The sequence below is a fragment of the Catharus ustulatus genome, chromosome 7, assembly GCF_009819885.2.
Source record: "Catharus ustulatus isolate bCatUst1 chromosome 7, bCatUst1.pri.v2, whole genome shotgun sequence".
NCBI lineage: Eukaryota > Metazoa > Chordata > Aves > Passeriformes > Turdidae > Catharus > Catharus ustulatus.
In genome coordinates this window covers 17,161,722-17,189,363 of record NC_046227.1, presented here as the reverse complement: position 1 = coordinate 17,189,363, position 27,642 = coordinate 17,161,722, and the positions used below count along the sequence as shown (strand labels likewise).

General features: G+C 37.5%; 1 protein-coding gene across 2 annotated transcripts; it reads right to left on the bottom strand.

The window, feature by feature from the left end:
- Positions 1–181: 181 nt before the first annotated feature.
- GPR155 (G protein-coupled receptor 155) lies at positions 182–26,976 on the bottom strand. 2 transcript variants are annotated; one of them, XM_033064179.2, is made up of 16 exons: positions 26,834–26,975; positions 22,144–22,649; positions 18,287–18,686; positions 16,814–16,979; positions 15,481–15,636; positions 14,365–14,448; positions 12,966–13,086; positions 11,636–11,720; positions 11,464–11,554; positions 10,195–10,468; positions 9,440–9,541; positions 7,587–7,720; positions 6,028–6,123; positions 5,100–5,164; positions 4,296–4,433; positions 182–2,224 (listed from the first exon to the last, which is right to left on the bottom strand). In XM_033064179.2, exons 2-16 carry the CDS (start codon positions 22,601–22,603, stop codon positions 2,002–2,004), a joined length of 2,595 nt encoding a protein of 864 aa, XP_032920070.1. In that variant the 5' UTR covers positions 22,604–22,649; positions 26,834–26,975; the 3' UTR covers positions 182–2,001. The 2 variants fall into 2 exon arrangements, with proteins under 2 accessions (XP_032920070.1, XP_032920071.1); XM_033064180.2 differs by having other exon boundaries at positions 2,132–2,277; positions 26,834–26,976.
- Between the last annotated feature and the right edge of the window lie 666 nt (positions 26,977–27,642).

Genomic DNA, 27,642 nt, shown 5'->3' with positions numbered 1-27,642 from the left:
TATCTTTGAGTGGACACCCATTAAGAAGTGCTCTGTCTACTTGTAAAGGATCAAGACTGGATTTAAGAAATACCAGGACTGAAACTCAAGAGTCTTGTTAACAAATCTCTCAGAAAAACACATTTGCTGTACACCTTGACACGCACCCATAACCCTCTCACACGCCACATCACAGCTGAACTCTGAAATCAAGTAACAGATTTATTGACAACTTGCAGTATTTAGAAGCCAAACATACTTGCAGTTTCTGCTCTTAAGTCACATATATCTAATTATTCAAAAATATTTGATGCAGCTGTCTTCAACATTCAAAATGGAGATACATTTTCCTTTGTGGCCATAGCCTGATACAAACACCAATTATATTGTTGATGGAAAACATGAAAATATACCAGGTTGTACAGCATACATAAGCAGCAGAATGTTGTTTCTGTGCACACTGCAATCAGACTGACAGTAAAAGGAATTATTTTTTCAATTTAAGTCTTGCAGGAAATTATACAACCATAAAACAACTGCTTGTTGAATAGTAGTTTAGGCTGCTAAGATCACTTTTAATTCTTAATTCCAATAGATGCAAAAGTAGCTGTAATAAAAACCTGTGTACTAAAAAAAAGGAAAAAAGGAAGGGAAAGACTTTAAAAAAAAAATGAGAAGAGTTAAAATTTTCCTGATTCATCCTCCCCAACAAAGAGTTATTCATATGCTTGAGCAAGTAATTTTTAATATCTGGATTCCTTTCCCTCACCACATAAAATTTTTATATAGACATATAAATGCTGTTATCGCAGTTTTAAGTGGGCAGCATAATGGCTATCAGATACAATACTTTGTCTTTAACCTTTCCAAAACATTGCAGAAGACACACAGGTCCTCAGATTCTGCCTTTAGTGCACAGTAATCTGAATGACACTAAAGTAACTAGGAGGAGGACACCCGAGGTTTATTAGAAACCTGTGTTTGGAAACCAACTAAAATCTAGGACAGCTAGCTACTTTAAACCTTAATCTGGTGTTCATTTAGGGTTCTTTATATAACAGATTTAAAATTAATTACATCATTAATTTAATTTAAAAAGACTTTTGTCTTGACTTGCACATATACCTAAGGTTTTCATAAAATCTTTACTTGAGGCTGATACTTCTCATTTAAACTGTAAAGGCTAATTTCAGGATGTAAAAATCTGCTCTTGATAAAGCTGTTGCTACCACCATAAGGCAATATTTCAAAACAAATTGTTTACTCCATTATATAATTTCCTATTTTGTGAGAGTGTTGAATATTTCTGTGATTTTAAGATATGGTAGATTTGTACAAAACCATTACTTATTCCACTCAGTATCTGGCCAGCTTTGATCCCCTGATACTGGAAACATTGTCTCAGCAATTCTATCTTTTTAAGTGGAGTATTTTATCTTTAAGGGAGGAAAAGCCCACCTGATCTCAGGAGTAAGCCACCTGATCTCAGGAGTAAGCAGCTAAAAAAAGTTCCTGGTGTTAAACAAGAGCAGAGTAGTAAAAACTGAGGTATGACAGAAGAAATCCTACTTCTGTGAAGTCAGAGGGAAGCCTGACTGTAAACAGGCATCAATACATCATCAAACTAAAATATGGAGAACATCCAGCAACAGGAAAAGTACCTTTCATGGAGTTTTTTTTCCTCATTGTGGCACCAGTATTAAAGCTGCAGTTATAATGCCTCTAAAATACAACAGCAACACATACCATTTTACTATTTGTTTTGCTCAAAATGGAAAAAAATGTTCAAAATCCAGAGCATCTGGTTTTGCTTAGTAGCATTCTGGTTGGAATGCTGACTCAATATAACTTTCTACCTTTTTCTTCAGAATAGACACAAGTAGAACCACATCTCTTAATTTTACGAGGGAGAATAACAGTTCTCTGAGAGCTCTGAGAAAGAAACACTTCCAATTTCAGTAGTAAAGGCAGAGAGGTGGTCACACTCATCCCAACTACCTGTCCTTGGCCTGCATGCTCAGGTCAGTGGCTCTCAACGACAACTGATTTCTTCGGAATAAAGCGGTAATACAAGTGTTCATCCCGAAACTCAAATTCATTCGTTATGTGCTGCACGACGCCTCCTTTCAGCAGTCTGTCCCCATACACCACAGCTTCCCCACGGTCAGAGGCAAGGCCAACTTGCATGAGCCAGTTCACCAGGTCACAGCCAAAGAAGATGCCAGTGGAGATCTTCGCACCACACCTGTATGTCAAAGGAATGATTCACCCACATGTTCTGTAAATCTGGTATCACCACTGCTCGATGGGGAAAGGCAAGGAAAAATAGCAGGAAACAAGGAAAGACATCATGATAGTTAAGAGCATGTTAGAAGAGAATTTGCAAGTTTTGTATATTAGGGACATGCCAGTGTTCACTACCTTTTCCTACAGACATTTCAATGAGAAGCAATATGGACATACAGAAGCTTTAGGCTTCTAAATAAAAATCAAATTGCAAATAAAATCCGGTGGACATCAATAGCAATTTTCCTAAAACCTCACACAATGTAATTCTATTTCTTGGGTACTTACTTCCCATGTACTTCTTACCATGACCCTTTCTGCAACAAAATACCTGACTGGAGAGCAACCTGTCCCCAGCAAAAGGGAACCTGTTTGAATTTTATTTCTTTTTATAATTTCTGAGCACTTTTAAACAAACACTAACTGCTTGCACACATTGCAAACAAAGCCCACTTATAACTGGCATATCCTGTTAAATATTGACCACACGTGCAGTACTAAGAATAAACAAAACCTTTACAACAAGACCATTTTTTAACGTATTTATCAGGCAATGATGCTATAATCTGCCTAGTTTCAGCAGACATACAATGCAAAAGTTTACCTGCAGCAATTAATGATTCTGGTTATCTAAAATCTACTCTGTGTTATTTAAAATCTACTCTAACCAAAGCAGAGGTTTCTAAAGGCGATTAAGAGCTAAAAGACAGCATAAGCCTATTTTTTTAAGTTAAAAGCAGCAATAACACAGAGCAAGTGTTAACATCTATTAGCAGTTGCAAAATGAAAATAAATTAAAATCCATGGTTACAATGTCTTAGTTACAGCACATTTAAATCAAAGAGGATAGGATCAAGTTAAATGAATAGGTAAAATGAGAAGATAAATGCATTGTTTTAACTCACAAGGAGAAATAAGACATGAACCAATTCCTGCACAAACATACTATTACAACAATAAAGCAACAAATGTCATAATTTCAAATATATTCTCAGGTGGATACGATTAATAAAAACCACAAAGTGCAACTAAATGAACAGCCCAAAGCCCAAGAAGCTACAATAGCAGGACAGGCACGGGAAAAACAGCTGTAAAACCTGTTCTATTTCACAACAGACATTTTCTGATACATCTTCCACATGGAACATTACTGACTTCGGAATAGAATTAACAAAATCATGATGCTGTCCAAAACAGTTTTGCAATATGGTTCTGGACTACCTGACCATTAAAAGACCACCCCACCCTGCCAAGCTAGTCCTACTTAAAAACTTACATGACAAGAATAGTCAAAGTGTCCGGTTAGAACAATTAATGTCTCCATTTCCTATATTTAAACAAAGGCAGCGTCTTTTTCTTGTCCCTGCTGCTTCCGCCTGCATTTCTCTTCTTATCTACCTACGCATATCTGAAGGCATAATCCTTGATTTAGGCAACATAATTTGCCTCTGAAATATTTACTGGTCTCATAAATTGAAGTTAAGGCCTCATTGGAGGCATGAGTAAAAGAAATTATAGAAGCTGTCAGAGTCCTAAACCCACTATAATCTCACACGTTGAGTGGCCTCTGAGCACGCACTAAAATCAGTTGCAACAGTTTTGTCTCCTATAAAAACTACACACTAGTAAACATTTAGTTACTAATACAGACAGTGTCTTACTCTACAAAACAAACAAAGGATCTCAATACATTACTACAGTTATTATCATATACACTTTTTTTAGAAAGATTTTATCTTCTGAACTCCAGTTCTATGTAAAACCTGGAGAAATCCCTTAATGATATAAAACTTTTTATAATTTATTTAAAACCTAAGTGGGATAATATGATAACTTGTGCCTCAATGTTTCAATGTGAGGCTAGAGTGTGAGGCTATATTTTTCTGTAAGTTAAATTTTTAATCCTTACCTTGAGGTTTAAATAAATATACCACACCAGGAATCACCCACAAAATTAACTGCATTTCATTATTTTCAAAAGGTGAGCTGTGTGCTTTGTAACAGGTTATATGTGTAGGGAAGAACCTTACCTTCTTCCTTTGACAATACTTCTGACACAGTGATCTCTATGATAACGAACAAACTGTTGACAGGTCATCCTGATTTCCTCAGGTACAGAGGCATCTGTATGCCCTGCTGCTTCTCTTCCACTCCAGAAAAACTCAAGTCTAGGAAAAAAAAAAAAAAAGAAAAATTCAAGACAGAAAATCGAATAGGGACATTCTTTTAGAAACTGGAAATAATAGAAGGGATCTCCCAGGAAGCTTATCACCACCTCTTTTCGTGCCCAGTACTTTATATATAATCTTCCTAATATATTTGGATGGCTTTTGAACACAGAGGTGTTATTCTAGGCTTGGGCAGAAGGAAAGTCAGAGAGTAGCTAGGAGCCAGCTGTAGCTGCTAGATTCACACAGCAGCCAGACAGCTCAAAGGTAAAGGCAGCTTTGTACAACTCACTCCTCCACTGTGAAAGGCCCATTCACACAAAGTACTGGCATGGGGTTATGAACACAGGGCTTTGAAACAGGGATGATACATTCTGATTAAGCATCCATATCTAAGTTTTATATTTCTGAAGATCCATCATTTGGCAAAAATTTCACCTCTAGGGAGTTTGCAGAACTTTTGTCTTTGAAAATGTCATTAGGATGGCAGAAAAACCTCTCACACAGTGAACTGCAATTACCTTTCTACAAGTGGAGAGAAAAAGAAATTTGGAAGATTAACTAAATAGGAAATGGAGTACTATAGCACTGAAAACTCAACACCCTTCAGAAATGATTATTAGTAATAATTAATTATACAGGTGTAAGTGTAAAGAGTCTATTTACCTTCGCTTGAATGGCAGAATGATTAAATGCTTATCTAAGCCAAAAATACCAAAGCAAATGAAGCCCTGCAGAAAAAAAAAATACAGATAAAGCAACATTAAGAAAAAACTTTGGTTTCCACAGAATGGAAATTAAAAATCAGAGCCACATACATTTCATGTATAAATGGAAAGTATCCCTCTTATCTAAATATCATTCAAAATGCATTTTGCTTCTGTTTTGATTTTTCATTTGGACCTAGCAAGACCTATCAATATCCATCCTAACAGTCCATCATATAAAACCTTCAAGAAATAGTTCAGTAAACCTAATGCTGTGACATGCCACTTGACACTTTGGGATAACTGGCAACCTTACATAGTCAGGTATTAAATCTGTCTTTGTTAATGCCAAGGAAAGAACAGACTTACAGTAATTTCAGTGCTAGAATGCCCTTGACTTCATTCATTTTTCTGTGCAGTTTTTATATAAAACTATCATTATTTGATATTGCAGTGCATCTTGTAGGCACATGTGCCATGGATGTGTAAAATGTTTCTCTAGTGTGTGTGTTAACACTGCCTGGCTTTCACCTTCATGGGTGACAAAGCTGCCTTGTGTCAGGTACACTGAAATAGGACACGTGCAGCCACAAACAGCATCTCTCTTCAGCTCTTTGCTGTGGTGCTGTCACTGAAAGCAGAGATAGTCATTTAAACCTTACAGAGAAAGCATCCATGCAGCTGCCTTTCAACTGATGTAACTCCACAGAAGAGACACCAGTGAAGCTTTGGTACAAATAAGGCTAAATTCCTACTCAGTTTGCATGAGCATTTAGCATTCAGTTGTCATTTGCACTTTTGAAAGTGTTCATGATCACAGAAGATGTGTATTATCTGCTGCACCACCTACCAACAAGGTCATTTTCAGAACAAACATTGGTAAGTACCTGACCAAAATTAAACACAGCACAGAAGAACTGCAGTTCCACATACAGCCTTCCAGGCTCTTGGTTGAACAGCCACCACAAGCAACTGGAGAGATTCTGTAAAGAAAATAGAAAAACAACAAAACCCACAAACACAACCTGATTGTTAAAAATCAAAAGCTTTCTTCTCTTCACATGCTAATAATTCTTGCACAATGTTCATGGTCTCTATTTAACAAATTGCTCAGATAAAGACAAGTAAGAGGCAATAAACACCTCAGAACATCTCAGGCTTAATAGCTTGGTTGGAGGGGGAACCTTGGCTGTTTTAAACATAATAATGCAAAACATAGCAGTGTAAGAGGTCCTGCCTCTTTACATGTTTATGTAAGGAACTTGCCTTAAGCATACTCAGGTTTTCAACATAACACAGACAATATTAGCCCAGACAGATTTGCAGTGTTTGTCTTAAGGCTGCTTAGCTGAGACCAGTGCTTTCTACATATTTCTTGCAGAGTTAGGATTATATTAAGCTGAAGCACATACCACTTCAGCTATTTGAGATGCCAGACAGAAGGAGGAAACCTCCAAAGTTAACCCATTTGGGTGTAAAGGCTAATTCTTTAAAGTAGCTGATCTTATTTCAAAGTATCTACGTAATCATTCAGGTATGGCTAAAATATATCCCTTAAATATAAAAGATGCAAAAAATATACTAGCATGGAATACTTGATACAGGAAATTTGAGAAGGAAACATTTAATTTTGTAATTTAACAGAACTTGAAAAGCAACAGCAGTAGCTATTAATCCACTGTGTTGCACTGTCTTGCTTTGTAATATTACGTATTTGTGCCACAGTATTTTCCATTTCAAATAAAAATGCTTAACTGTCATTCACAAGAAACTCTACTTTAAGCATTACATTCTGAGAGCAGTTTCTCACCTTTGTCACAGCTAAAAATGGAAATTATATCCCCAGTGCATTACTTTCTGGTATTTCACACTTGTACACAGGAGCAACCACCAATACATCTTAGAATCAGTAATGATGAGTGGCTACACTAACTTAGAATCATTACTCCAAACACCACTAAAACCAACAAAATTGCATTTTTCCATTTAAAACAATCTTAAGATTATTCTTGACACCTCAGAGAAATCCAAGTTCCAATACAAGCCTGATCAGATGGAACAATTTTTGTAGTCTCCTTCAGAAGTAGAATTCAGTTTCTATTTTTAATTGATAATTGGAAGAATATCAAGAATAGGGAAGAACTCTTGAGAAAACTGGGAAGAGGAGCAGTAGCAATGAATTACATAATTTCACTTTTTTTTCCCTTTAGGGTTCTCCAGTATCTTGCTCACTATCATCCATTTTAACTGGCGTTTAATTTATGATGTGGCACAGCAAAATTAATTTTATGACATTCCTCTTCCAGTAAGGAAACAAAATAAAACTTATATTTTATTTAATGAATTATTACTTTAGCAACTGAAAGATTTTTACTGGATTGTCTACATAGCTTTCCTACAAATCATTCTATCTCAATGAGTTAACATGGGGAGAAAAAATATTTACAGCAAATAGGCCAACAATAAGAAGTAAGCACAGCAGCACATGTCTGGCCAGCTGTTTGTCTCCAGTCTGTAGAAGCTGCTCTTCCTGAGCCAACACACACGTTTGAGCACTGCAGTGCCTCACACACTGGTCCACTGAAAAACAAATCAGAAATTTTTCATTAGGCTTCTATTTAGAGAACTCCATGAACAAACTTGTTAGTGTGACTTGCTGAGTCGAATTACCTTGTATCTCTACTGAAGTGACACGTACAAAATTTAATATTGCTTTTGACAATAACCTGTTCAGATATGTACTCTCAAATGAAAAAGTGAAAGTTTACATATGCTCCTAAAATGAAAAAAGTTTTTGCAACAATTTTTCTTTCAAAGATTTAATTCAAACTGAATGTGTGGTTAACGTTGAGAAAATACTATTAGAACTAATAAAAATAATAATGAATAATGAAAAAATATTTATCTGAGCAGTTTTTAAATTTTTAATTTATTTCTGAAAATATTCAAATATATTGTCAGCTCTAATGTTTTTACACTGCATCTCAGTGTTGTTGAGCCCTGCATCACACAGACAACCACATTTATTTTAGGTGTGTGACTGTATTTTTAACACGGTAGATCAGAAAATGATCATAGTTCTATCAATGAAAAGAGCCAAATAGAGAGAAAGGATGCTTATCTTCCCGCTACAGAGTTCTAATTCTGAGTACCTTCCTCTAGATGGCAGTGAAAAACTTCCTGGCAAGACCATACCTAAGAATTTGCACCAGATAACTCAAAGCAGTTCAGTGAGATAGCAGAAGAATTAGTAATTATTACAGCCAAAGTTACCAAAGTGTATGCATTACAATTTGCTTTTACTGATTTATAGTTTTGAAGTGTTCACTTAGGAGGTCGAAATAATTTCCACTCAACCATAAAGTATTTTCTACCTTATCTTTTAGGATAAAAAAAATTAAATTCGTCTTCCTCTATTCTTGAAGACATTCTTATAGTGCTTGTCTGAATTACTTAATAGATAAAATAGTTGGCAATAGCCAGAAAGGGAGTACTTCGTTAGACGAGACATAACTGAAGTATGCTCCAGTGTGAAATATTTAGATTTATTGAATATTATGATGCATGCAAACAAAGCATAAGGATATGAACTTCTTGTTAAGAATGCATGAAAACAAGGAAAAAGAAAAAAGAGCCAAGTTGTACTGCAGCCAGCTTTGATTACTGACAGTGATGTACAATGAGAATGCACTGGGCATGCAGTTTTCAGACAGGTGTTGAACAGTCAGTTCAATCAGTTTTTTTCTATTTTAGTGACCCCTAAGGCCCTCTTAGTCAATTTTATCCATCTCTAGACATACATAGAACACAGCAGCATGTACATTTAATCTAATTTGCAGTAAGCACTTGCTCCTCTAGATCTCATTTTAGTGTTCAAAACCTGTGCCTGATTACAACAAAGGCTTTTTTAAAAGATGCAAGATGAGAATATGAGAATGTAAAAAAGTAGTTTATGTTAAAAGCTCATTGCAAAGTAGCGTTATGCATTCAACTTCCTAGCATCCCAAATAAGACAATGATGGAGAGGTAAAGTCTCAATGCTCAGAACACATTGAAGTAGCTTTATGGTAAAAAAGTGACATCCAAAACAACTGCCCATCTTGAGCACTGAAAGACTACAAACAACTACCAGCAGAACAAACATCTATAATACTGCCTAATAATTAAATGTAATACAAAATATCAGTTATCCAGGTGGAGTTGAGAAAACAATAGCTCTAACAGTTTCTTTGTGAGAATAACACACAGATGTTGAGGAAGAGCCTGTAGCATTAAAAGAAGTAGATATTACTGCTTTACCTGTCTCAATTGGAGGAACCTTGCATTCAACAGCATTTGACACTGCTTCGCTGTCTTTAGCACAGGGTAATTCACCATTTGTTGTTTGACAAGAACAGCAACCTATTAAATATACAGTAATAGGATAGTTAGCTTCCTTCACTATCATAATTTATTTTCCAAGTGTAACAATATATTCTATGCAGCTTTAACTATTATGCTCAAGAATAACCCAAAAGGAGAAGAAAGACCTAATTTTTCAATTTTTTGAGAGGGTAAATGGGTCACAATACTAATAGGTCACTAATACTAATAGTTTAACATGATACTACCACCATTGAAGCAACAGAAGTAGTTTTAGTTATAGGCAAAAAAACTTGGAAGTGATCAAAAAGGCTACACACAAAAAAAGACTAGAAACACATTGAGTGTTTCTGTTGGCATTTAATCAATTGTCAGAGACACAATTTAGTGGGTAAACAATCTAAGATGCCTAGTGGGCTGCATTTATCACATCCTTATCAAGGTATCACTACTTACATAAAAATCATCTACAGGCTTTTATTCTTGTCCACTTACACAACTCTTACAATGGTAAAAATCAAAACTTTTCTTATAAATGCAAACCTAAATACTTGGACAGTTATATCTAGATTTTCTTCTGTCCTAATCTAACACCTGAAGCTGCAAAGTGTCCTCAGGTCAGAATTACATTTGGAATATTAATTTACGGCACCCTAAGCCAATTATTCTTTATACAAATATAGTTTGTCTACCTTTTTCTGCAGATATCTGTGTAGAAGATTCTGGAGAAGATTGTGCAGAAGATTCTGGAGAGGACTGTGCAGAAGATTCTGGAGAGGACTGAGTCACAGTGGGTGAAATGTGATTCTGCCCACTCCCTTCTACTTCAACCTCCTCCACTGAGCTACGTGGTGAGTACGGGTTCAACACCCCATAGCTGGATCCTTGCCTACTTCTGTTCATGCACATCAGTGAGATACCTGATATCAGTATACTGATGAACAGTACCACTGCTGTGGTGATTATCTGTTAAAAAAAGAAAAAAAGGAAAATGCACTTAAATACGGGAAAATAGTTCCATATGTCTGTCTTTCTAACTTCTGAACTTTTCTAAATACACTCACAAATGCATCTGAACAAGATTATGTTTTCTATATTTACTGCTCTTGCACCTCATGGCACTGAAAGAGACCAGTTTTCCTTGCCTGAGTAACTCAACTTGTTTGTTTTTTAAGCATGCAACCCAAAAATATCCCCTCATTGTCCTCCCCTTTCCTCTCAGGATCACCAGTGCTCTGGGTTAAGTTCTGTTCAGGTACCTTTTCATTCCAAAGAGTAATGTGCTCTAATTTACATGCTTTAGCCAATGGGGAGCACCCTATTAATCAGTCTTTCCTTCTAATCATCTGCCAGTGATACACAATCCACTCTGAGGCTATTTAGTACTTGTGAAAATGCCACATGAACAATCCTGAGCAACTCACGGACTCTCTGTCCATAAGAAAGAGAGGGAGAAAACATGACAAATACCTATGCTAGTACACTTCATATCCTCTGATACGAGGAACTATTTACTGGTAAAAATGGTAGTACAGGGTCTTTCAACCTATGCTTGTGCTGAGAAGCCTACCACAGTGCGAGTAGTTACTGCTACACAGCTGATGTGTATCCTATCTATTACAGGCCAAAAGCCTGTAATAATTAGATATGGGTAATAACAATTTTAGATAACTATCATGCTAGAATACAAATTAGTCACCTGGAAAAGGGCTCTGCAATTTATTACCACTCCTAAGTTTTTTCTTTGAGAAGCCTACTCCCTTTTTTCTTAGTCATAGCTGCCTAAACATGAAGGTCCTTCTCCAAACAAATGTTCCTAGTGGTTCATTACAGAAATACATTTTTGTACCAATCTGTTATCATTCTACACTGATAGTTCTATTACAGCAGCCTGGCTGAAAGCTACTTGCACATGTAGCCTGGCAGAAGTCTGAAGTGATGAGGACAGAACACATTCATACCTGATGTTTTCCATAGAAAAAGGCAGAGTCAATACTAGTGTTGTTACGTTCACCAACAATTAGTAAGATTCCTACCAGAACTGTTGGGACTCTGAAAGAACAAAATAGCAAGTACATAACATACTTAGCATGCTCCCACTAATTGTACAGGTAAGCATTTGAATTAACTTACCCCCATCCAGCTATGATGATGAAACCAATGGGAATCTTTACTGTTTCTCTCTTCTTCAATAGAAACAAAGAAAAAGATAGAAAACCTAAAAAAACCAAATAAAACCAAAAGAAAAGCCTTGTTTATTATTAAAAAGGGAACTGGTAAGTACAGAGCTTGGAAACTGTATGATGTGACCTGCTCAATAGCTTAAGATAGTCTTCTCAGAGCTTCATTTAAATAGTCCAAAATCATCTGCCTGATTGTATTGAGAAACCCATTGCCTGAAAAATCATGTTAATAGTGAAATACTGAAAAAATTCCAGACATTTTATATTAAATATTCACTTCTAAATGCTAAGAAAGGTTCACAAGAGTAAAAAAGATGTCGCAAGAACATTTAAGATTCAAGTGACTAATTTATTTAGGTATTAACAGCAGTTTTCTATCCCAACACTCTCTAGTAACCAACAAATAGTGTTGTATAAAGTGATAATGCTTCTTTAAAAACTGGCTAGTCTTTTGTAAAGTCAGTGACAAATTTAAGTAAAAAGTTTTGCATTTTTTTACATATATAACTCTTTATGGGAGTATCTTCTAGAACTACCTATCCTACTCACACCTCAGCAGCTCACAACATTCTCACATGGAAGGAAAGCAAGCATTTGTGTTAGGCCCCAGCAATCATGAGCTACATACGTCAGCTAAACAAATATACTTCACTCCAGAAAAACACCACAGGAATTAGACCCGTAGATTCTGGACAAAAATACCTTGAATACCCAAAGTCTCTTTTTTAAAAATCATATATGTAAGATTCTCCAAACATCTTGAAGCATCTTTCAATCCTTTCAATTCCTGCATTAATCTTATGCACACCTATTGTTTTTAGAAATTACAGTTTCCAGGGGTTAAAGCTACTTGGGTATTTCCCTTCATTCTGTATTTTCTACTTCTCGATGCACCAGATTTTTAAATCTAGTTAATGCTGAATAATTAAAATCTTAAACTCTGCATTAATTAAAAATCATCATTATGATTTTGACTAGCTGAAGGGCAACCCACCATATTCACTCTATTTGTAGTTGCTTCTGCCTTGAGAGTAGGCTCTTGTCTCTTGTCATACACCAGCCAGGCTGCTGTATCCAGCAAAGGCAAGCCTCACCTGCCTAGGTAGAAGCTTCCAGCAGCAGCAGTGCCTAACACTAAACCTCAGCACAACTTACAGGTATCCCCCTTTGTAGAACTACAAACAAGTGAAAGGAACAAGTACTCCAAAGAATATAATAACATTATTGCAGGACATTAATCTTTTATTACAATATCTGGGCTCTGCCTAGAAAAATCATACCTGTCCATAGGTAGGTGCTATAAAGTGAGCTGTAGAGGAATATAAATACAAGGATTTGTATGGTGATGTCTTTCTCTTTAACAGTGAAATTCCATGCCACCATTCCAATGCAAGCAATAAACTGGAAAGAAGATACCATCATTTAAACTGGGAAAGCAGAATGACAAGAAAAACAACAGCAAGCTGTATACCTGCAGTAAGCTTTAAACCCTACCCTCAGATACACCAGAGGGTGATTTTATGAACTGGATACTCCATTTAGCACTGCCACAATAAATTCAATATTACAGTTGTGTCACTAGACTATGCTACCTTATTTTCAGGGGGTTTTTTTTGACAGCAAGTATATAGCTCATATAAACTAGGAGTAAGGCAAATCAGGTAAACGCCCCAACATCATTTACCTTACAGTAAGTAAATGATGATGGTTTTGGCAAGTACAAACCACTTACGTGAATTGATTTGCACATGAAACTGAGATTAACAGGTATTTGTTCAGCCAAGAATTACACACCAATTGTTACCCAGTGATATTGCATATATGATAACTTTAGCACTGAAAGAATCTGAAAAGATAGGCTGAAGTATTGTAGAAACAGTAACACAGTAGTTCAATTTTTTTTAAGTTGAAACCTAGCTTTTTTGTTACAGAACAGAAGTGCCTGCAGTTCTCATACATGACATTTTTCAAATGTGACTCCATGATCAGAGTTCAGAGAGTTTACTATCTATAGAGAGAGATATTTCTTAAAAAAACACCTACAGAACACTTCAGAAAGTACTACCACATAGATGTATTACAGGCACAGGCTGTCCCAGTTGTGCAGTTGACTTCAAGGGAATAAGGAGCACATACTCTGTAGTTCTCTCAGATTAAATAACAATTAAAATTAAGCCAGAGCTACTTGGCTTTGGCCTTCCCTAGCCACCAGCCATGCATTCCCTTGCACATCTTTGCACCAGCACTTGCATCTGCTGATCCCTCAGCAAGAGCTTCAGGGGCATAAACAAGTACAGGGATTATTTTTCTATTTAGTTCTTTGAATTGGGTCACTATAGAGTCAAACACAGGCTGCTGCTGCTCCTGGTATTACCAGCTTCAGATGGGTATAAATTGAAACAGAAGTGCACTCAACAGTATTAGGCAATAACTAAGAAAACACTTCAGAAGCCTCTCCCTTCTGATTGTTTATGGTTCTGTTTAGAAATCCCAGTGCCCACATTAACTATAATTTTCTTCAAGGGTGTATTTCAAGGCACAGAAATTGTTTAGACAAATCACACATTAGATTCACCTGCCCTTCACAGTTGGCTATGAAGATCTCACTGCAGAAACCACACAAAATTTTAAAAAATACTTAAAACCTAAAATTTACACAACATTCTCCTTACTACTGACCTGAGCAACAAGCAGATTCGTTGTAATCATATGAGGAAGTTGTTTGTATTTCTTACTCAGAACAACAACAGTAAGAGACCAGGTCTGTAACATAAAAGAAGAAAATTTAAGAACAAAACAAAACCCAAAAGAACAAGATAAGTATTCTGGTAGATAACAGTGAAATTAAATATACAACAGATCTTGGCAACATGACTGCTACAGTATGCTGCCAGCCTCTGTGCCTCAGCAGCTGCAGTCAGAAAAAGCAATGCATCTTGGTGTTCTCATGTTGGTGAAGTATTTCCAGGAAAGACCAAGAACTTGCCTGGAAGATGCAGAAGCCTGTTAGTTCCTCAGGACACAAATGACCACAGTTTAGCCTGGCAATTTAGAATTTAAAATCCACACCAATCTCCTCTGAATCTCCAAAAATGATCTGGCAGCAAGAGGTAGCATTCACTTCTGGCTTCCCTTCAGGCACAGTTTCAAGACAACATGACTTCAGTGAGACAACAACTTCAGAAAATTCTAACTCCTTGCAATATGGATGCTTTTATTTGAAAAAAAAGTAAATAAAATAATCACACTATCTATACTTTCTATAAAACAAAAATAAAATTCATATTGGACTTCTGGATTACCAACTCAGTTTTTAAGAAAAGAATTTCTAGTAAAGGAATTTGTTAAACATAAATCTTTCAGGTTAAACTATTTCATTAAAGCTCATTAAGACTTCATTAAACAAATATGCCCTGACATTTCTGGAGCTGAAGTTTGTACACAGCCTTCATTACTGTGACACCCAAGCACTTCACTTGGCTTGATGTAACTAGTCTCTGGGGTGTAAGCTGGTACTTTAATTCCCTCACACCCTGTTACTAAAAAAAGCAAACAAACCTAACAAAAAAACCTCTCAAGCTCTGCACTAAATGCTCTAATTCAGTCACTCATCCTTCTCTACAGTGCAGCTTTCCAGCAGACCCACTGCTTAATCAAGATTTTTAACTCCTTCCTCATCCTTCTGCATGAGGATATGATGAGGAAAGCCAGCCCTCACCGTGACTCAGTTTGCTGCTGACGCACTCGGGCTGCCCTGACCACGCAAGCCTTTGTGTCTCACCAAGCAGCACCTACCAGAGAGATGAGGCTGACGATGCTGATGTCAAAGCTGACGTTTTGGAGTGCAGCTGCCAGTGGGTTGGGGTCCATGGATGGGATAGTCAGCAGCCATGCAGAAACATACATTATGGGGGCAGACACAAACGTGCTTATCACCATGCCTGAGGTAATCTGCCAAGAGTCAAACAGAAACAACAACGGAATTAATCACATCTCAAGTCAAATAATCTGCTTTCAAGAATACAACCACTGGTAAAATTGGACTTTCAAACACACCCAGGCCTTTAACAAATAATGAGCTGTTTCTGTAACAAATTATTTAGAATTTGAGCCAGAAAATATCTGGTCTATACACACAGCTAAACCGATAATTTAAACAAGCTTCTGAAATAGCAGGAGTAAAAAGTTTCCTACCGCAGATTTCTACAGAGCTTTTTCATGTGTGTCAAATATAATCATGACTGCAGTCTAGGGGTGAATTTACACTGCCACAATTTGCTTTTGGATATAAATATTCACACCATAAATAACTAAAAAAACCCCCATGTGGCTATGCAAGTATTAAAATGCACCAACTCTTGAGAAGAAGCATATGCATTTACAAGTAATTTCTAGTTTGACTTCTCATTGTCTGCTTTCTAGAATTTGCACAGTGATGGAAGTTAAGTTGTTACTCATACTAGAGACTCTGCTTTAAAGAGATTTTCTAAGCTCGTAGGGCATAAAATTCTATCTTGCAAGATTTACTTTTATTATGCTTTTTTCTTAAAAAAACAAATGTATCTAAACAATTCCAAAATACAAAGCATTAAAACCAATGAAAATCAAAAAAAAAGTGTTAATGTCACTTCAAGTGGAAGAAGCAATTCTAAAATTTCTAAGTTGAAAAGATAATTGGTACTCACTACTATATACATCTAAAAAAAAAGTAAAATGCTTTCTATCAAAAGATTTAACTGAAGAGCAGCACAACTGAATCAGTTAAAGCTTAAGATCTTTCATAAATTTTCAGCTTTAAAATGACACTATTCTTACCGAAGTCACTAACATAATTTCTTTTTTCCCCTACAAAAACATCTCAAAGATAAGGTCTTTGAAAAAAAACAGACAAAAAACATAAGCCAAAAAACCAACAAAGATACAAGTTCTTTATATCTAAAGTTATCCTAGCTCTTTGTACTAGAGTCACAAATAAAAAAAAAAATGAGGACTATCAAGACACTTAAGACATCAGGAAAGATCCTGATACCTATACAACAGAAAAGCAAATTTCTCAAGCCCACTTATTTATTTCAGCAACAAAGTTAAGCTTAAGTTAGGACATATTTGGAAAAGTTTAACTACATACAATTCCTACTTCCATATTAAATTGACTTGCAAATATTGCGACACCGGGTGCTGCTGGAAAAACTCCATAAAGAAATGCATAGTTTGACAAACTGGTGTGGTTGACCACGTTGTCGCTCTTGTCCAAGAGCTCCACCATCTCTCTGCAGAGAAATGGCATCATGAGCCTGAAAGAGAGGGGAAAAAAGTAATTGAAAAAACATTACTCAACCTATAACAAGACTCTTCTTTACCCAGAAAATTAATAAAAAGGAAATTTAAGTCTTGTTTGAATACTACTCATGAAAAGCAAAATACCGACATCACTTTGAATGACTGCCTTTATTGTTATAAAAATATTTACCAGCTGCTTAAAAAAACCTTATGTCACAAATTACATTAAAATAAAAAGAACAAACAAGATAACAAACTCAGGTATAGAAGCAGCTTCCCTGATCATGCACATTCTTTGTACAAACTTCAAATTTAGAGTGGTAAAACATTAAAAACCCTCTCATTTTTCAACTGTCACAGTAATAGCAGCTACAAGCAGTCAGCAGCTCTGAAATTCAGTCCACCTTTTTGCAAGCTGTCTGAAATATAATAAGGGCTCAAGCTGAAGTGTCCCATGACAAAAGTTTTGGCCAGCAAACTGCCAGCTTCAAGGCTATTTCAGCAATAGCCCAGATCTCACATACACTCAGTGTAAGCCTTACACAGGCTTACAGCAAAGCAAAGTGATAGCATTAAAACCCAATGTTTTCCACTTTTTTCATTACAAAATTTGTCATTAAGGTGGTTTACAGACTAGGTCTTCAACTTTGCGGGTTAGTTGTGCTTGATACTCAAAAGCACCTTCAAGTTTTACAATATAAACTTAACTATTATGTTAATTGTAGGAAATAAAATATTTAATATTAAACAAATAAATAAATATTCCCTGAGATATATTCAAGAGAAGATAATAATACTGTAAGCTCTAAACAGAACTTGGCATTTATTCATGCTTAAAAGTCAAGCAGTTTTAGAGCATAAAGTGACCATTTTTACACTCTTCCAATACAGCCATTTCAAAGACTTGCAGATATATAGGAAAACCAACTAATTGGGAAATGCATTTTTTAAGCCAACTAACATACAATACTAATCAAATATACTTAAACTCATTGCTGTCTAACTATTTATTCAGCAAATTTTAATTTAAGCCAGTATTTCCCCAAATATCCAATTCACAACAGATGGTCTGCAGGCAGTCCATGAAGGGACAGTACCCCCGATTGTTTTTCTCTGCAGAGTCTGACAACAGGCTTTTAGTCTACTAAACTCCCTTTAAAATTTAATAGTTGTATTCTATCAAAGAGTTTGGGAAGCACTCACTCAAAATACTAGAAGTAAAAAGTACTATCGTTATAATGTTTTTGAGAGAAAAGCCAGGGTATTCAGAGCTCAAAACATCTAGAGAAAAAAATTACAAGAATACATAAAGTGAACTTACAGTTTAGCTGTGATGAGAAGGATCAGTGCAACAAACATACCCTTTGTCAGTTTTTTTGTTTGTCCCACCATAGTCAGTCCAAGGTAAAAAAGTGCAGAGCCAGAAAATGAACTGCCCAGTCCATCAAGGAAGTTTTCAAGGTATTCAGGAATTTTCTGGCCAAGAACAAAGTTTGAGGCAATTCCTATGAAGACCATGAATACAATTGGGTTCTGCAAAACTCGAAGGAGTGCTAGGCCCACTATTTTGATTTTGCTCTGTGACACAGTGCGATTATTCCTCCACTTCTGGATTTCACAGAAGATAAACCCCAAGGGGTTTAGCATCATAAGAGATATTGGAGCCACTAGGTAAATGTACTGGAGATACTCTGGGTAAGTGGTTTGATATAAAGCTTCAACTAGAAGACAGGAAATGAAGAGTTATGAGTTATAACATTTCAGCAGAAATATTGAAATTAAATTTTGCTCTCTGAAAACTAAAGCAAATATTTACGTTTCCTTCAGAAGGAACTGAAGGAATCCATTTAATTAACAATTAATACAAGATAATGCAGGAAGAGAAGTATCTCTAATCGTATTAGGCCACAGTTATCTAAAGAACACATTATAGATCAGATTAACTATCCAGTACTATTCAATCATCCTACAATTAGTCAACATTTACAGAAAAAAGAAAGAAAGCAATTTAACAATTCTAGGTTTTCTTTGAGTCATCCCAAATGCTGGAAGAATTTTGGCTTTATTTCTGACTTGCTTTTCCTCTCCATAAACCTGTCAGTTGTGGAGAATTAAATGCACTTTTGCAGGATACAAGTCGCTTCCCATCTTAAGAGAGTCTCACTTGTCAGGAATTTAATTAATTTTCAATGGATAAGACAGATGTGATCTTCCTACACAATTCAATATGGCACAACAAAGCAACAACCAGAAAAAAAAAAAGTTTATCATATAATTATGGGTTCATTCTCTGGGACTACATAGGACAAGAATTACTGCTGCAATTATGGTCCTTCAAGGAACTCTAAACCATGAGCCTTTGTTTTCATTACTACTACACACTTCTGAGCCAAAGCAGAATTGCATCTTACTGCAAGTTTATTTCAAGTCTTATTTCAAGTACTTATTTCAAGTACTAAAGGCACTTAAAAATGAATGAAAATACTTCAGAAACATATACAAGATTCAATTCTAATGTGAATTAAAAAAAACTCCCAATGCTTTAAAAGTAGAATGTTCTCTTTTACCTGACATAAAATTGTTATATTTAATAATTTTTTTTCTTGGTATTAGTAATCATCAGTAATATACTATAGGTATTACTAGCATGTCAATTATAATATAGGAATATATAGTAAATTGTATCATCATGATTATTATATATACTATATATTAGATATATACTATGCATACAGTTCATAATTATTAATAATAACATTATTAACCTTTTCTGAAAAAGCTTTTCCTCGTGACTACATTTTTCAAAATCCAAGAGAGTTTTACCTTTGTATTATTTAAGCCTCTGGAATGACAGGAACTTCCAAGTGCTAAATCAGTGCTCACTTTGAATGGTCTCCTCTTTAGGCTGAATAAACTGACATTCTCAACTAGCTGATTTCTTAAACATATCAAAAAAGGCACTAAAGGTGTTTTTACTTTTACAGGCTATTATTAAAGTGCATGTACAAGAACTACCTGTACTAAAATCCTAAATGGACTGCTGAACAGAAATTCCAAGTTTGAGGTTATTTACTGCATTTAACAAGCCAGTTTTAAGCACTAAACACATCCTAGTAATCAAAACCACTTTAAACATGCTGGACACTTTTTATGTAAATAGGCTTTTCCCTAAAACCTGAGACTGATGTTCTATGTTGCTTTTTATAGAATGCCCATGTCACTTGGACACAACTCCACACATCACATGTAAGTAACATCTGAGTGAAAAATTTTAAAAATCTTTACTTTCTGGTAAAGTGAAGCTGCATACTTAGGACAATAAAGTCTGTAAGTACTTGAATCATACATGATGTCAGAATGCATTTTACTGGGTACAAAAAGCTGAATTAGATCACTGAGTCAGTGGGTAAAAAAAAAAAAAAAGAAATCACTCTTAAGGAATTGTTAAGACAATATAAATAATCCACAACTATCACTGATGAAAAGTTTTCTTTTTATTTAAATCATGGTGCCTGCTTGCTGATCATAACAAAAACTGAAATCAAAGATATTTAAATTTTTTTAAAACCAATTCTCCATGTCCCAGTTGCTCAAAAGTACATATAAATCACACACTAGCTGTCCATGCTTAATACAATGAGTATGATTTAAGTCACAGTGACTGTCACCCACACAACACCTCTGCTACACCTGTGCTTTAACACACAGCTCTAGAGAATACCTGAATCTGTTTGGCAGACTTGTATCATTATTACCCACTAATAAAAAAGCCTCAAAACTTTCTATCTTAGTAATTCTGTCTACATCAGGGGTGTGCTACCAAACCTCTCTGCCAGTTGGTTCTTTTTCACCCCAACATCACTTTTTAATCTAGAACTGTCATAACCATGATAATAGAAAAACAGTAATAAGCTTCAAAAATTTGACCTGCATTTTGATTTCCCTATGTGCATGTATTTTCAAATGACAAAAAATAGCATAGTAAAAAATAATAAATAATAATAGTAACGTATTAAAGAAATTACATGGGATGAAGACTCAGGAATGACTAAGAGTTCACAGTGCCTTTTTAAATAGTGTTGGTTTAGTGCATGATTTGTCAATATTAATTTTTTTTCCTTTACAAATTTCCACTGCTACAGCATTTAAAAATACTTTTTCATTAAAAGATCAGGCTTTGTTCAAAACACTACCTCTGTCACATGAAAAACAGCAAGGCATTCTTTGTTGACCAGTCCTGCAAACACTTCAGAGAAGCTTGGGTAATATTTTACTAATAGCCAAAAGTTTGCACAGGTGACAGCATGAACCAAATACCAAAGTTTGAGGATGGGAGAAGGGAAAGGACAAGAGGAAATAAACCTCAAGAGCCTACAGTGTTTCTGTTGCAGTAACCATTCCAGTAAACCTCTAAATGGTGCAGATTTTGGCAAGATCATACATACAAAAAATATAAATCATATTTTATAAATCATGAAGTACCTGAAGAAAAACACAGTCTTACAAGAAAGTGAAAGTAGAAAGAATGCTTTAACCAGGATACAATGGAAACACATTCAGAGACCTCCCCCAAATACATATATTGAAGAAAAGAGAAACTCTAATTAGCACCTAAAATGCATACCAACAAACAAAGACATAATCCTCACAGCCCCATTTGTGGCATACTTTTCGTTTCTTTCAAGAGGAATAAATCTCAGGAGATGCAACCGAGAGAAACACAATATTTTCATCTTTTAAAAAGTATGCAATCGCATTTGTCTAGATTTTATACGTATCAAGCAAATTTGAAGAGAATAGGAAAGACTGAAGATTCTCCTGAGCATGCTACACTGGAACAAGGAGAAAGATACTGTTAACTCCTAAAGTAATCTAAAATATGCATCTACTGGTTACATATAATCTGGAATTGCATATTTGACCTTTCCTTTCTAATTGTATTTTCAATTATGTAATCAAACATCCTGCTTTTTGTATTGCTAGAACCAACTTGCTCTCTTATTTCAGTTTTAACCTTTCCTAGATGATGAGTAGTCTCAAAGAGAATTTGAGAGGCACTTCAGAAATTCTTCAGTTGCATGGAACTTCAATTCAAAAGTCAATTTCAAATTACGGAAATATAAAAGCAAACATGTCTAGAACAGTGACAATTAATTTTAAAGAAGAAAACATACTTACCTATTGGATATCCAAGTGCAAAGTCATTGCTTTGTGTAGCAAAAATAGGGAACAAACCTGCCTTGCTAAATCGGTTCTCAGGACTGGCTACTAACAATGTTAAAACACAGACTAAAAAAAACACAGCAGCTTTGGCAACTAAAACACTGTACAGGAAGGACCAATTCACATTAGAAAAATTAAGTACCACCATGTTTTTGAACAGTAAAGCTGGGAGTGCAAATCGAGACACAAAATTTCCCAGTCCTTTGGCCTGAGTTGATGTGATAATGTTGGCTCTTCCAGCTATGTAGCCACAAAGAATTATTCCAAAGCATTCCAACAGAGCTGGGAAAAGCCTGCTTATTGACATAGAAGGAGTACCACCAGTGGTATTGAATTCAGCTTGTCCAGGCAAAGAAAGAGACATGTTAGCTGAAGATGAGAAGTTCTGTGCAGTGAAGTCTGAATAGCTATCCATTTCCTCTGACCACCTCTTCCAAAAGAAGAGTGTGAAATGATCTCATCTGTAAAAGGAACAAAAATACATTTATTAACTTTAGTCCTTTAAGTACAAGCTTATGCCCTCTTAAATTATTACAGAACAGACAACAGGAATAGCCCTTACAAGAATTGAGCACCAGGAAGGAAGACAAATTTGATCAAGAATCTTCACTCTGATACAAAAACATTTGGGAAGGCCCTCTCTACCTTCCAAAAAAATTAAGAGTTTAAATCATCATATCACCCTTGAAGTTTGTATCTTGCTTTGTGCAACTTTGACCTCTCCCAACATTTCAATATCATGTGCTAATGATACACTTTTCAGTTAGCAAAGAATCCACATACGACACACAGCAGCCAGTGACCTCATTCATTGCCCTAGAGCCTACCTGCATTTCTACATACAATTCTTTAGGTGTGTAGCAGTGAAATTTAAGCAGGGATGAAGTATCTATATACAACAGAAATAACTGCTGACCCCCATTCTCCATTTGTTAGCAGTGTTTCCCTTTGAAAGGGCTGATTACACCACCACAGGCTCTATATGCAAGCAGACATGTAAAGTCTGCAAATCAGATGAAGAGAGTGGACATCAAACACAAATATTCATTGGTCAATAGCAAGGTCCTGCCAGAAACAGATATGGCTTTGGCAATATAGCTCTGAAACCTGTGCAGTCCATCAGCTGACTCTGCACATAAAATTCTGACATGACTAAATCCTGAAGTACTCTGGTTAGCAAATCAAGATGATTTACCCTACTTCGTAGGGATAGAAACTAAGGTAAAGGTGAACTGATTTCCCCTAAGCTATTTAAGGTATCAGCGGTAAAGTCAAGATTGCCAAGTCCCAAACAGTGCTTTGTACAGCACGATCTTCAAATTAGCAACTGGTTTAAGAGCCTTCCCATTCTCTTTGTATCCTATCCACAAGGAACACAGAACACAGCAGCCAGGCAAATAAGCAAGTAAATCAAGTCAGCCCAAAGGCGAGGTCGTGCAAGGTCTCTTTCACACCCTGGCATCCAGCATATACATATTCACAAGCATCAACTCTTTGACTAATGACTTGTATTTATGCCTGAGGCTTTTGGTAAGCACTTCTGTGATGCTGTGGTAATTCATCTGGACTGAGCTGCTGCATCTTCCAAATCTGTCCAACAGCCTTGGCTATCCCTTCTCCCAAGGAAAACGAGTCTCACGCCAAGTAGGGCTTATTTTAAAAGTTGCACTTATATTATAGATGATACATTAGCTTAGATGTATTTGGACCAGGAGTTCAAAGTATTATTTGCTACAGAGCAATGGGAAAACTTGCAATAAATGAAGTAAGCAACAAACCATTTCTTCTACTAAAAAAATTCAAGGATGTTTTTGGAATTTGCAAAATGTTCTAAAGAGGATCAGACACAGATTTCCAACACTGAATTCTCGAAAAAAACCAGCCACATTCTACACTAGCTGCAAGGTAAAAAGCAGGTTTTCAGCACAGCCCCATGTCAAATTCTTCACGCTTACAGCACTACATAGAGGTAAGGCTCCCAGCAGTGCAACGTGTTCGACTTACTGACTGCTCTCTCAAGGGTTTTTTTTCAGCAATAAGATACAGCTGAAACCTTTTTAACCAAATGCAACATTTGATCTGTAGTGGAAGTGTATTCCAGCTGTATTTATCCTTAAATTCTAGCATTCCTTCTCCTGTGCCTTCCTATTCAAGGCTAATGACAAGGCTCTCCTCCTTCTGTATTAAAATCATTATTTCTCCTCACAAAATTGCTACAAAATACAGAAGTGCCCTTGTCCCTATTTCATACTTCAGGATGTAAACAAATACGACTGACTCTTACGTTGTATCAGTCAATAGCACATAGTAAATCCCATATCTTCCTCAGATCAAAACTGACATGGATACACATCCACACATCCCAAGCCATCTTTTGTAAGAGACAGATGGATAGACAGATAGACAGACAGACAGATACCTGCAGCCTTCCTTCAGCCTACCTTCAACTTCATTACAAGGGACCCTGTCAAGTCATACAAGACAGATTTTTGCTAAACCACAAGAGTTTCAAAGAGAAGAACTCCATCACAGTAAAAGCTGCTACTGGCACTCCTCAGAGGGCTTTGAGAGTGAATCATCTCTTCAGCTCTAGAGACATGCACATCCCAAACCCTTCATATTTAACACAGAGTATCTATTGCCAAGCAGCGTTTTCCAGAAATGCAAGCTTTTGTATTCTGATTAACACAGTGAGCACATCTCAGCACCTTTTGCTTTATAGGATACAGACATTTATGTAACTGTTGTGAGATTATGTAATGACTAATCACAGATTTAATATACAGCCTTGTTACACCTCAGACTTATCTCAAACTAGCGTCTCAAAAGAGCGAAATTATTTTCAATTCACAGCTCTTCATGAAATCAAAGATAATGATCTCATGCAAACCCAAACCCTGATATATTCTACACAGAAATTAGCTTGTTCTTATAGTAGATGTAGCAAACTAATCAGACAAATGACACTAAAACAAGGAAATATAATTACAGTTGACTCCATAGAACATAGGATTTATAGTTATCCCTTCATGGATCGAGAAGTGAGATTTGAATCCTTGAGAACTCAGCCACAGCTGCATTTTTGGGAACTGCAGGGCAATACTGACACAATTTTTAGGAATAATGCTGCCTTATCTGCTGTCACCTGTGCCAAACATGGCTGCTTGAAGCCAGACTGTCAGCTTGCACGAGAAGAAGCCTTGCATGAAGGCCATCAATAGACACAGAGCAAGTAGCAAGTGCAGTTTAAACTTCCCAGAAAACATTTCTCTTGTAGGCTGTCAGTATTTGTAAAGTCTAAAAATTCACCAGACCAGAAACTCAATTCTCCAGCAGCGGTGAGTTAAGCAACATCAGGTTCCTCTCCAATTACAGAAATAGAGAAATTGTCTCCTTCATCAAAGGAAAGCAAAAACCCCTTTCATCTTCTTTTTCTAATGAAAGTCAAAGACAGCATGAGTGAATAAAAGAGATAACTTCAATGTATATCTCCCCACTGGTTTCTTAAGCTTTCAACTGATAATCACTCTCAGGATAATATGGAGACAGTGGCAAGACCGTGCACATTGTTCATAAATTATATCCCACAACATGACCTACTTTAATGCAATGCAGAAACTCTCCTACTTTAATGTAAGGATGACACATTATTTTACTCAGGAAGGTTAAAATGGAGTTGGGGTAGGAAGAGTTGCCACTTGTGGTAGCTGTACTACCCCATTCTCAGCTAAGATAAGCATGTACTACATGCATTTGCATGTAAAAATTTGTGAAGCAAGTCAAAGAGGAAGCAACTTTAGAGATATACAATGATAAAAGTAAGTGGGAAAAAGTGATTCTTGCAGTTCCTATTCTTGCTGGCTAACCACAATTTTTACTTTTCTCTTTACTGGGCTAAGAAAACACAGAGAAAACAATATTGCAACAGCTATTAGCACAAGAAATAGGCCACCTATATCTGGAAACCTAGACAATGCCACAAGAAACATCACACACCTTATGTGCCTCTGAGCAGTTATTTTTCAAGATCACATTTCCTGTCACCCTTCTCCCTTCCAAGAAAGCCCCTGGCTGGGGAGCAGCTGGGGAAGCTGCAGGCACTGGACACCTGGGGAAACTGAGGCCTGCCCTGAGCACACCACCGGCACAGCTCACACAGCAACACTTCAAGCTCCACAGAACTTTGGCAGTGCAGGAGCTCAGAGGAGACCAAATGAAGCAACAGTTGCCAGCGGCACGGAATGACAACTCAGGAAATGAATGAAAAGCACACCTCCCCTTAATTTTCACTTAGGCTGATCTTTGGGCTTGTCAACAAATAGATACATACTTCTGAAGCAGACAGCAAAACATTTTTCAAAAGGTAGGTAACATTTTCTTGCCGGCACCCCTTAAAAAGCACCTTACTTGCACTTGCCACATTGGGATGTAAAATCCTGTGACTTGCAGCCGCAAAGCTACAACAAAACCAACGCCTCTCGCCTGCCCCTTCCCGGCCCATCACTGCTCTCCTTCCCGTGGGCACCCCAGTGACGAGCACGCAGCATTTTCAGGCAAGGATAAAAAACCAGCAGCACTGCCCTGTGTGACAGCTGCCTCAGTAGAAAATAACGCCAGAAGCCAGGGAAATGAGCAGGCAGCTTACCTACTTAGCTTTCGGCAGGCGCCTCCGCACACGGGTGCGCGGAGAGGGTTTGTGCTCTGCCAAACTGAGAACCCCTTCAAGGCCGAGGCCGCCGGTACCGAGGCCAGGGAGGGGAGGTCGGGCCCGCCCCGGCCCGCCCCGCCAGCGACAGCCCCGCTCCCGCAGCCGGCTCAGCGCCCCGGGCGGACCCTGGGCGTGGGCGGGCCCCGGGAGCGGACCCCGGCCCCGGGAGCGGGCGGGCCCCGGGAGCGGACCCCGGGCAGGCCGGGGCTGCGCGGCGGCGCGGGCGGGGAGGGAGCAGCCGCAAGATGGCGGCTCTGCGGCCGCCGCACGGGGGGCGCCCGGGTGAGGCGGGTCCCCGCCGCCGCCTCGGCCCCGGGGGCTCCCCCGCGCTCGGGAGCCGCCTCCCCTGGAGGGCGAGAGCGGAACGAGCCGCTGCCGCCTCCGGCCGCTCCCGGGGCCGCCCCTCGTTGCTGCCAGCCCCCGGCCGCAGCCGGCGCTGCGCCCCGCGGGAGGCCGGGCAGGGCCGGCGCGGGTCACCCCCCGTTATCGGCCCGAGCCAGCAGCTCGGCGGGCCGATAGCGGCGCTGGCTCCCGCAGCAGTCCATGCACCGCCTACGCTCATTCCAACTTTCCTAGCAGCCTGAGCGCCTAGAAACAAAACACCGTGTTTTCCACGTGCCATCGGTTCCACAGATTTGGCCAGTCAGTAATTTCCCCAGTAAGAACTAAGAACTGGTAATGACCAAAGATCCTCTTGCAGAAAACGAGGACACAGCTGTCTCAAGGCTTTCCCTTTGTAGTGCTGT

Excerpts from the sequence above, each read along its gene's own strand:
- GPR155 (XM_033064179.2), bottom strand. The coding sequence starts at position 22,603 with ATGGATAGCTATTCAGACTTCACTGCACAGAACTTCTCATCTTCAGCT. Across the intron at positions 6,124-7,586 it reads TTATTGTTGGCCTATTTGCT|AATCTCTCCAGTTGCTTGTG; the intron begins GTAAATATTTTT and ends TTTTCTTTACAG. Across the intron at positions 5,165-6,027 it reads CTGTGTTTAATTTTGGTCAG|GGCTTCATTTGCTTTGGTAT; the intron begins GTACTTACCAAT and ends TTTTTTCTGCAG.